This window comes from Cibotium barometz, chromosome 63 (genome assembly GCF_041138505.1).
Source record: "Cibotium barometz isolate CiBa-2024 chromosome 63, ASM4113850v1, whole genome shotgun sequence".
NCBI lineage: Eukaryota > Viridiplantae > Streptophyta > Polypodiopsida > Cyatheales > Cibotiaceae > Cibotium > Cibotium barometz.
The window spans coordinates 11,578,315-11,589,273 of NC_141108.1; the positions used below are offsets into that span (position 1 = coordinate 11,578,315).

The 10,959-nt window shown below is 41.5% G+C and overlaps 1 protein-coding gene and 1 long non-coding RNA gene across 2 annotated transcripts; one reads left to right on the forward strand and one right to left on the reverse strand.

The window, feature by feature from the left end:
• Positions 1-345: 345 nt before the first annotated feature.
• Positions 346-6,195, forward strand: LOC147603685 (uncharacterized). The gene is made up of 2 exons (XR_015265527.1): positions 346-577; positions 3,906-6,195. It is a non-coding gene; the product is annotated as an uncharacterized LOC147603685 (long non-coding RNA).
• LOC147603686 (amino-acid permease BAT1 homolog) lies at positions 1,182-10,277 on the reverse strand. Its single transcript, XM_086796030.1, has 7 exons — positions 10,046-10,277; positions 9,777-9,959; positions 3,446-3,565; positions 3,098-3,289; positions 2,703-3,008; positions 2,435-2,617; positions 1,182-1,740 (listed from the first exon to the last, which is right to left on the reverse strand). The coding sequence occupies exons 1-7, from the start codon at positions 10,151-10,153 to the stop codon at positions 1,222-1,224; spliced, it is 1,611 nt and encodes a 536-aa protein (XP_086652156.1). The 5' UTR covers positions 10,154-10,277; the 3' UTR covers positions 1,182-1,221.
• Positions 10,278-10,959: the final 682 nt, after the last annotated feature.

Genomic DNA, 10,959 nt, shown 5'->3' on the forward strand with positions numbered 1-10,959 from the left:
TAATGATTTATAAGTGATTAAAAGTTTTTAGATTATTTTTTGTTGATTTTACATGCTTCTAAACTACCAATTTGAAAAAATTTAAAATACATGAACAAAAATTATTTTTTTACTTTAATCCACACATAATGGAGTTCACTGCCCCAGCCCCACTCTTAATTAGAATTGCTAGGCTACCCCTTGGCTTAATGTAACAAGATCAAAGTCTTATGGGCTTCAAAATCATGCAAAAGACTAATGAAATCAGGGTGGTTTGTCCTTTCAAATGTAATAAACTTCCAAACTGAATAAAAAACAACAAACTAACACATCCAAAGCTCTAAAAAATATTTTTGCATATATCCTTAAAAAGAGAAGCATGAGTACTTTAGAGAGAGAATGGAAGCACAGGTTAAGAAGGAAAGCTGAAGTTCAGATTCATTATGTGTGTGTGAGCACTTACTCAGAGAGCGGTTCATTTCTATTTTGAGTATACAGTTTCATTCTCTCTCTAGCCTACCCTCAACTCGCTGCACACAAAGGAGGAGCTCGCTATCCTGCAAGGCCCCGTCCGCTCATGGCTTCGAACAAGAAGCAGGTAAATCAAACCTCCCCGCTCGCTTGATTAATCATAATTTATAAACCAACATTAGTGACTAATCACACAACCCTTATCACCTCTTTTAATCACCAGTTGATCTAGACGCTGACTAAATTACCTTGTTCGCGCATCTTTACGCATTCAATTATGGAAAGATACTCTTAACCACTACCTAATTGCCTTGTTTAAACACCTTGAAGGCTTCAAATATGGAGAACACCAGCGTTAATGGGCTTGCTGATGCAGGCACTAATCATAGCTTCTTAGTGAGTGCCTTCGATTAAACCAAACATCTAAACAGGTCAACTTTTTTAAAAAATTACTTTGCTATTTTCAGATTTCTGATAAGCCTAGCCACCTCTGCTTTATGAGTGCTTAAGCATCAAATCTAATGTTTAGCTTCTATAAATGTGCCCAAGATTGTAAGGTTTCCACTGAGAAAATCTGTATTACTGTCCCATTTTTTTGAAGCTACAAATACCCTATTTCTCAGCTTGTGCATCCATATCAGAGATTGTTAGGGTTTGGAGAGAGAGAGAGAGAGAGAGAGAGAGAGAGAGAGAGAGAGAGGACCTCTAGAGAGCACTAGCATGTGTAGATATTGAGACCAAAGCATTTATTAAGGTAAAAGCCATCAGAAATTACAAAGTGAGGAGATGATCTAGGGCCTTGGGGTTGTGCTCTTCTTGAGCAATGTTCCGAAGGGGTCCTTTGAACCACTTTCGGGCATCAAGGGACCACCACAGCAAGCTGAACGTCATCACCAACCCCACTGCAGCAGGGGCATAGTTGAAAGTTCCCAACTCTATGGGATACTCTGTGGGCAACATGAAGGCACTACATGTGTAGCAAACCCAAGTGAAGCCAACCCCACATACCAAGCGGCTCGCCCTGCCCAGATGAAAGGGCCCACGCTTGAAGGCCCCTCTTGGCACTACCATGCGCGCAAACAAAGGGACCGCATAGGCTCCCACCCATCCTATGGTACACATGGAGCTCATTGCTGTGAACACGACAGTCAGCTTGAGGATGGGCAGGGCAATCAAGATTGATATGGCTGCGCACAACCACACTGCATTAGTTGGAACCTTCCTTCGAGGGTGTAGCTTGCACCATGTCTCTGAGAAAGGGATCCCTCCGTCGCGAGAAAAGGCGTACACCTGCACAATTACACATTCAAATTCATCATATTTCATTCTTTTGCATGCATGTATGAATGTGCAGGCATGCAACATGTGCGCATGTGCATGTTCATGAAAGTTGGCATGTATGTATAGAGTGATATCTGTCGAAACTTATATCTTCTGGTCAATTCCACGAAGATGGATCTTGCCATGTATGCATAGAGTGATGTCTGGTCAATTCCACGGACGGTGCACATCAACCATGTACCAAGGAGGCCAGATACGCGGCCGTTTGGTGGGTAATTAATCCCACATAGTAACTTCCAAGATTAGGGTAAAGGACACATTTCCATGGGCTCTTTTTGGAGAAGCAGCCGGGATGGCTGCCGTTACTTATTTTTTTTAATGTCATTATTTAGAAATTACTTTTCTTTACATTAGCATAGGCTGTAGGACATATGAGAGGTCTCCCCTCCCACCACTGTAGTCTTCCACTTGCAAAACTTTTTCTGTGTTTTCCTGGTTTGTGCTTGTTTCTTGTAGTGCGTATGAGAGGTCTGCCTTCCTACCCCTGTAGCCTTCCACATGCAAATCTTTTTCTAGTGTTTTTCTCGTTCGTGCTTGTTTCTTGTTATGTAAGTGCAAGTATTCTCTCAATTTGTAAGGTTGGATATATTCCAATTTTTTAAAGGTATATAGGTTGTTAACCCAGCCAAACTCTTATACTCACAATACGTGCAGCACTGGTAGTTGTTGCAAGCCCACCAAAAAAGAAGGATCCCCATATGATGATAAGCATGAACATAGCACCCAATACTGAGTGGTACCGCCCATAAAATGCATCAAATAAGATTTGAGCAGGTACAAATTTTCCTGCTGTCTCGTTTGTCGGATCATATAAATACTGTGGATCCTGGAAAACATCAACTTTTTTTTAGCAAATACAGTATTTCACATGGATTTGTTGCTTGCTAATACACTTCCACACGTGTTCAGACCTGTATGCTGAAAGTTAGGGCCAGAATAACAGCCCACCCAAGAATTGAAACAATGCCAAGGCTGTATATAATAGCAGTAGGACCATTGATCTCTGCCCCTTTGGTTTCTTCTGTTAGATGTGCTGCAGCATCATAGCCAAACAAGGAGTATTGAGAAACAAGGAATGAAAGGATAATGCCGTATGCTTTGCTGGGCACCGTAGCAAAGTTTGGAAACTTTTGAAAGTGGAGGAAGACAAAGGATGCAGGCTGGGTTTTTGGTGCTACGAATGGAAGGTAGAGCACAAGTAATAAGCCTCCAATAACCTGCCAAAAAATGGCAATGGTGAGCTTGCAGAGTATCAAGTAATGCAAGGCACTGTGCTACAGCAGCGGTATTAGTTGGAAGGCATTACCTGCCACCAGACGGAGAGAAGGCCAAAGTAAGAAACTGCATTCATGGTGCATGTGTTGATAAACGCCCATATGAGGGCTAAGCTAGTGTACATAATCAAGAAAACCCATGGGGGTGCCAAATATCCACCACCATTGTTAGTCCCCGTGGCAAGAAGTATGATGTACTGCATGACTTGTGATCCTGCATAAGCCTTTGAGAATCATCAGCATGTTAGATACTCAGGAGATACTTATGAAAGGTGTATTGTGTGCAATAATAATACGTATGGTAGCATATGAATCTGAATTCCTTTTTTTGTCACGGTCTAAAACACATTGCTGTGGCGTAATGCCTAGTTGAAGAGCACCTGAGATCCTATGCCTGTGATCGAACCCACTAGCTCAAGCCATGCACAACACCATGAGGCGAACGGTCCCCATGTTGGTCCTGCAAGGTGAGCAGTCCAGAAGTACAATGATCCTGTTGTCTGCAAAGAGGTCAAATGAAATAAAAAATACCGGAAGGCAATTTTGTAATATAGTTGAAAACTGATGATATGTGCCATGCAAAGATAGGAAAGCAGATGTTTCTAAACAAAATACATACACTAATGATGCTGTCAAACAAGATTTGCTTCACATTGTGATGCCTTTGGAGCATATTTTGACTTGAGTAAAATTGACGTGACATAATGCACTAAGTAGACATAATTTTCTCTTCATGTTTAATGGAGAAAAACATTGTGACTTCCTCAATCTATTTGCTATCTGGGCGTCAAGCATTGCCGTAATATGATGTGCTTTGACTCACCCTGCAAAAACTGTCAGGCTTAAGGGGGCTTCACGCTTGTCCGTGCACTTCTTGCCCATTTCATTGCCTATGTTTGGAGGACTTCACAGCTGGATGGTGGACCTAATGCTGCCAGTGGATGATATATGTGGTGAAGGTAGTGGGTTCCCTATTTGGTTCCACTTTCCTGTTTTTTTTTGTTTGTCCATGGGAGTGTTGAGCTTGTCCAGTCAGAGAATCTTGTCAAGAAAAGCATGTGTGACATGGTGGGCCCTAGGCTTGATGTGACACACCTTGTGGTCTGGACCCCGCCACAGGGTCCATACATGGGCACCTAGGGCCAGTCATGGTGGGACAGCCCTAGGGGATGGCATTGGGCGGTTGGTTCAGGCCGGTGAGAGGTCTGGACCAAGTTAGGCAGCCTGGGCCGGTCAAGCAGCAGTGTGAAACGCCACCTTTTTGCAAGTTGTGGAGCAGTCCGACCAGCATCGTGTGGCCGACCAGTCCTGCCGCCCCCTTGTATAAGTTGCGTATGGAAAAACATTTCATCTTGCATTCCTGGAAGCACATCAGTCAAAGAGCAACTCTCTGAAAACCCTGCATTGGAAAATGATCTGCAGCTACAGGCTGAGATCAGGGATTACATTCAGTGTTCCATTTTGTACTTGAGAAAGAGTTGTAATTGTACATAAATATACAGTAGGATTTAGGGCTACTTGTGTGTGCTTGTGTTTGAACTTTGAGTTCCGCTCAACTCCCCCTCTATCTATGCAAACCCTAGCACATATGCACACGTAGTCTACAATTGGTATCAGAGCCTAACCTTGCTTTGGCTAGATTGGCACACAGGAGGTTTCAGAGTGCAAACATGGTATACCATAAACGGCATAGCAGCCTTGATTACCCGCTTGATTGGGGATCAAGTGGAAGCTCTGGACACTTGCATGGAACCGTAACAGGCTTCTCTCTGTGCGGAGGTTCGATGCTTCCAAGCGATGGGCGCAGGGCCACATGTACCGGTAGCCACTCCAGATTTGGCATCTACCATTTGCAGCAGGAGGACGATGTCTCCGAGCATGAGGTGGAGCAAACATCCCATTTCAGGTACTGCTCTTTGAGCGACTGGACGAGCATCACCCTTAATCTGGTGGTCATTATTCGGAACCTTCTACTAGTCAGCGGAGAGTCGTCGATCACGTCACCGACAGTTTTCTTTAGGGAGCCCTTCTCAACCAGACTCTTCAGACCGACTATGCATCGTGGAGCTATTGAATTAAGTAGTTCTTCCTACCTGTGCGAAAGCCTTTTTTGGTCCAAGGCCACTAGCAGGGTAACGGATGGCCATGGAAGTTTGATGAGAGCATGGGCAAGGCTATGGACAGCCTGCATCCATTGGGTGCCCATGGACCTGGCAAAAAGGGCAGTCTCCATCAGAGGTAAGAGGCACCCAAGCATAAAACGGGGAAATAGCATTTAATGATTTATTTGTCCTCTTTTCTCTGGTTGGTCAGTTTCAACAGGCCGACTTGCTTATGTGGCTAGTATATACTTTAGGCCAATATTCCATTTCTGCAATTCCCTCTAGCCCAAGGCATGTGCTTCAGCCCCAGGCATCAAGAAGAGGCATAAATGCAAGCAAGAGGACCGCAGTCAGTGTGTTTTACAACCCTCTGTGAGAAGAGGAAAATGCAGGTTATCTTCAAGTCAAGGGGAAGAAGGATGATTCTCTGTGGGAAACATTAATTTCGGGTCGGTCCACAAGTCAGGCAGATTCAGCCCATTCGTTGTACTATTTCAGTTGCAACAATCAAAGCACATACTCTCTTCAGAAGAGAAGGGGGGGGCTTCAGTGTGGGTGTCCACAAGTGGAAAGAAGGATGATTCTCTGTGGGAAACCCTAATTTCAGGTCAGTCCACAAGTCAAGCAGATTCAGCCCATTCCTTGTACTATTTCAGTTGCAACAATCAAAGCACATACTCTCTTTAGAAGAGAAGAAGGGGGGCAGGGGGTGGGGGGCGGGCTTCAGTGTGGGTGTTCTGTGTATGCTCCATCTCTCTCTCTCTCTCTCTCTCTCTCTCACTTGCTCTTACCATAATGAGCAATTAACGCATCACTACTCATGATCAAGAAGACAAGACTTCTGCTATGCCGCATGTAACATACAAACTCCTACCAGAGACCTAATAGAGAAAGAAGAAAAATATCTCATTGATGATGAAATGGCAGTGCATAAGTATGGATTTCATCACCGGATCGCCAAGTAAATGCCGGATATGATTCCATATTCATTGTGGATCCTAGTATATTAAAGTATATTAAAAGTTGTGCTGGATATGATTCCATATTTGTTGTGGATCCTAGTATATTAAGAGTTGTGTAGATTCCGCCACTCCACCTATGTGACAGTGATTTCTGCTTAGTCTTAGTTAAAAGTTAGGAGAGGCCATTGAGCAATAGTTATTGAATGTGAGATATGTTGATTTTGAAGCCAACGAGTGATTGGATGTGTTCTTGGAGTTCTTAAAAGCATTTATTGGCTTACATTGTCATTTCTAAACTTGGTCAATGTGAATGATTTTTTTCCCTTAAAATATAGACAGTAACTTCAAGTTTGCATTAATGACACTTGTGAAAGGTGCCAAAAGTGCTTAAGAGACAAACGAAAGAGAGTGTGTTTAGAATCTAGAATACGAGATGCCTAAGGCATAATTAATAATAGGAGATGCATAGAAAACTATTACATGGAAGATAATAGGAGATATATGATATTCGACATTCGTCCGATGATTTTCATCCAGAAGATCACCTAGCCAATTCTCACCCACAAGAGACTTGTATCAAGTATTTTAAAGACGTTTAGCATCTTGTAAACCAAGATTCATGGTACCAAATTAAATATCTCGACGAGATATCAACAAGTAACAAAGATCGTGGAACGTTTGAGACCCTTGAAAGCCAATTTCTTTTAAATTTGTTTGCTTTTAGTAGAGTTAGTGTGTAACCTTTGCTTAGACATAGCTGTTGTAATGATCATGTGTTGCTTTTGCAACAATGTCCTATTACTATAGCTCTTCAAGGTGCCTTGAGCATTTCTCCTACTATAGTAACTATACATGTATTAATTTGGTCATTTCCCACCCCCAAACATGCCCCCCCCCCTCCCCTTTTTCTCTCTTTCTCATTCATATAAGTATTAATTTGGTCACTTTTGGCCGCAAAGAAAGTTCAAAAGAGAATCAATTCTTTTTGGCTCAATTTGAATCATAAATTCAAAAGCTAGGCTAGCATTACAAAATTTTACCGCAAATCAATGTGAGCATTCCTTAGTTAAAAAAAGAAGTGCATATAGATTAAGATTATATATATATATATATATTGAGTATTGTTGTCTTGGTACGGTTCTAGGTGGAATTGCACACCCCCTCCCACAAAATACTATATATATATATATGTGTGTGTGTGTGTGTGTGTGTGTGTGTGTGTGTGTGTATATATATATGTATGTATATGTATATGTATATGTATACATATATGTATATATGTATATATATGACGACAATACTCAATTACAAACTTCGAGAGTCCCGAATAGGAGAACTATGAGTCAAAGAGCAACGGGTATATATGGGTTCAAGGAAGGATTAGAACGGGGGGAGGCATATCAAGGTTACCATTAGTTGGTTTAGGGTTAGATAGATTAGCGTTAAAAGGACGAGTTTTGAGTAGGATTAGGAGAAGGACGAGTTTTGAGTCGGATTAGGAGAAGGACGAGAATAGAGTTAAGTTGGGACTAGGTGTAGTTAGGTTAGGTTTAGGGATAGTGAGTATGGACTCTAGAGTTAGGAGGATTAAGTTAGAATACATAAGGACTATATAATAGTTAAACTAGGGTTAAAGGTACCTTAGATTAGGGTTGGTTACAATTGGGTTATGTTTTTAGGTCATCTAGGTTAGAGGTTATACTGGGGCTAGATGCATACCATAGGTGTGCATGCCAATACTAGATCTAATAATAATGAAGTCTTTTCAGGTTGAACTAGGTTACCTTTTTGTATTTATAACTTATGGTCATTGACTCTCCATTGATAAGGAGGAAAACATCACGTTTTAGTGCATGAACATTTCAAAGTTCTCAAGCTTTGATGAGTCTTTTGGTAGGGTAAAAGGTCCCAATTTAACCCCCCATTCGTAGAACCCTCCCCCTTTCATGAGCAATTGTTTTTGCCCGAAGTTGGAGAACATACTTTACCTTGCTCAACTATTGTCTTGGACATATCTATCATTGGAGTACTAGGTTTAGGTAGTCTCGAAGTCGTTTACTGAACTAGTTAGCTACTAATTTTAAAGCTACAAAGATAGATATGGATTTAGACGTACAATATGCTTTTATTTCAAAGAGTGTACTAAAATATGAGAAAAAGATGCAAACTGTCCATGCCAAAGATTATATGTCTATCCTCACCCCCTTAAAAAGGGACATCTTAAAAACCATTGATTATATATGAATTAATAAAAGACTTCAAAGGAGCTAAGGAAATTTTGAAAACATGTTTAAATTAGAGTGATGCGTGAAATTGAATACATCAAGAATGGTAGATACAGATATTTAGATGAGTTAAATGATTTGGTTTGTCTGACTTGAGGTGATGGTTTTAAAAATGGCTCCATACAAGTAAATCAATACTTTAAGAAAAGTAATAAGCTTTCGCAATACATGCACTTAAATGGTTGACTGCACCCCACAGGATTTAACGCAAAAGAGGTGCATCCAAGAGGGGGATTATAATGAAAAGGGAGCACATAGCTTCAAACTCAAACCATAAAATGGAACCTTTATTTATAATCCACAACAAAATTATTGCCAAAGTGCTTTAGGGTGATTCACGTCCCATGAGATATTTTTTGTAACACACAATACAGTTGTTTCTTTTATTCATTAAGATTCTTCTAATGGATTGTGCATTATGAAAGCTAGGTGTATAAGTAATCAAAGGTACACACCTTGTAGATTGGATCAATGATTAACATCATCCACCTTTCCCTCCTATGCAATAATTGAAGCTTCTCTTTTAACGCACCCTCAAGCCAACAAAGTTGCCTTAAAAGATACCTTGTAGATTGGATCCATGATTAACATCATCCGCCTTTCCCTTCTCATGTAATTGAAGCTTCTCTTTTCACGCACCCTTAAGTCAACAAAGTTGCCTTGAAAGACACCTTGTAGATTGGATCCATGTTTTATGGTTTTGCTGAGAAGGTGGTCCTTTATGAGGAGAAGCTAGCCTTGGGTTTGAGCAGCACAGATGCCTAACCAGTCTTGATTTAGACACCAATGCATAGTATGGTGTGTGCGTAGCGGGGTGAATTTCCTAGTCGCCTAGACGCCAATAAGTAGGATGGTGTGTGTAGTGGGGGTGAAATTCCCGTGTGCGATTAGACACCAATGAGTAGTATGGTATGTAGCAGGGTGAAATTCCTAGTCGTTTAGACACCAATGGGTAGTATGGTGTGTGTGTATAGCGGGGTAAAATTCCTAGTAGTTTATACACCAATGATAAACACCAATGAGTAGTATGGTGTGGTAGTATGGTGTGTGTGTAGCAGGGTGAAATTCCTAGGTGTCTAAACCAATGATAAACACCAATGAGTAGTATGGTGTGTGTGTAGCAGGGTGAAATTCCTAGTAGTTTAGACACCAATGAGTAGTGTGGTGTGTTTAGCGGGGTAAAATTCCAGTGTGCGACTAGGAATGGCTCATGAAAAAAAAAATCTTTAGATTAACTTAAGCAACTTACACGTGCCAATAAATGGTAATATATATTTAGAGGTGCAGAGAGGGGAAAGGAATGAGTGTTCTCTGTTAATTAACTCCCAAGTGTAATTAAATCAATTGAGTAAGGTGGCTTACCGGGAAGGAGGAGCAAATCTCAGAGAGGGCAAGGGCCACGAACCACGTGAAGAAACATACGATGAGCCAGCCCCAGACGACGCCGGCGGGGCCGACGAAGGAGAGGCTGAAGCCGTAGAGGGGTATGATCCCCGTGAAGAGGGTGACGGTGGAAAACGCGATGCCGAGGACCTTGGTCATGGTCTGCAGAGATTGAGATTGAGATTGAGATTGAGATTGAGATTCAGATGCAGATTAAGATGCAGATGCAGATGCAGTAGCGCACTCACCATTGTCCTTCGTAGCTCCTGCTTGTAGCCCAGCTCATTGAGCCTCCTCTCTGCACTGTCCACAGCTGATGGACTTCTGCTCTCCCCCTGCCGCCCACCCGCCGCCATGTTATCGCTGCACCCACAGACTGTGTGCAGTCCGGCAGCCGGATCCGGCAGGGTGAACGACGGATGCAGCTAGGATGCTCGGGACTCGGAAGAAGTCATCCCACACACGGCAATTATAAGCGTCTGAACGGCCCACTAATAGTATCTACATATGTGGGGGGAGGGGGAATATAATATATTAATTAATTAATATCTATTTATATAATACTAGTCTTTTTTTTCCATAAAGAAAATGCTAATACACTAGGGGCACTTTTTTTTTTGGGTTTTGTTTTGATAGAGGGGACCATATAAAAGCTATGTGAGTGTGTGTCTGTGGGAGAAGATGGCCATCATGACAATCCACTAAGAGGAGATTTGCCATGTACAGATATCGTATTTTGATTTTCACTTGACAGTTTGGAACCTCCTTCCTGAAGCATTTTGCAAAGCTAGAGTAATTTTGACATGGCCACCATGACAATCTACTGAGAGGAGATCTGCCATGTGCAGATATCTTATTTTGATTTTCACTTGACAGTTTACATCCTCCTTCTTGAAGCATTTTGTAAAGCTAGAGTAATCTTATTTTTTTAGTTTTCTTTTTTCAAGGGCAGAGGAGGATGATGGCCATCATGACAATTACTAAGAGGAGATTTGCCATGTAGAGATATCTTATTTTGATTTTGGCTTGGCAGTTTACAAGACAAACTCTTTCTTAAAGCATTTTGCAAGGCTAAACTAAATATAGAAAACAATCACATCTAGATGACTCTCTATGCAAATATGAACCCCATATTTGAAGGTGAATTTTTACCTCAATTGTG

Coding starts and splice junctions, on each gene's coding strand:
- LOC147603686 (XM_086796030.1), bottom strand. CDS start 10,153: ATGGCGGCGGGTGGGCGGCAGGGGGAGAGCAGAAGTCCATCAGCTGTG. Junction 9,960..10,045: donor AGGAGCTACGAAGGACAATG/GTGAGTGCGCTA, acceptor CAATCTCTGCAG/ACCATGACCAAGGTCCTCGG. Junction 2,618..2,702: donor CCCTAACTTTCAGCATACAG/GTCTGAACACGT, acceptor GATGTTTTCCAG/GATCCACAGTATTTATATGA.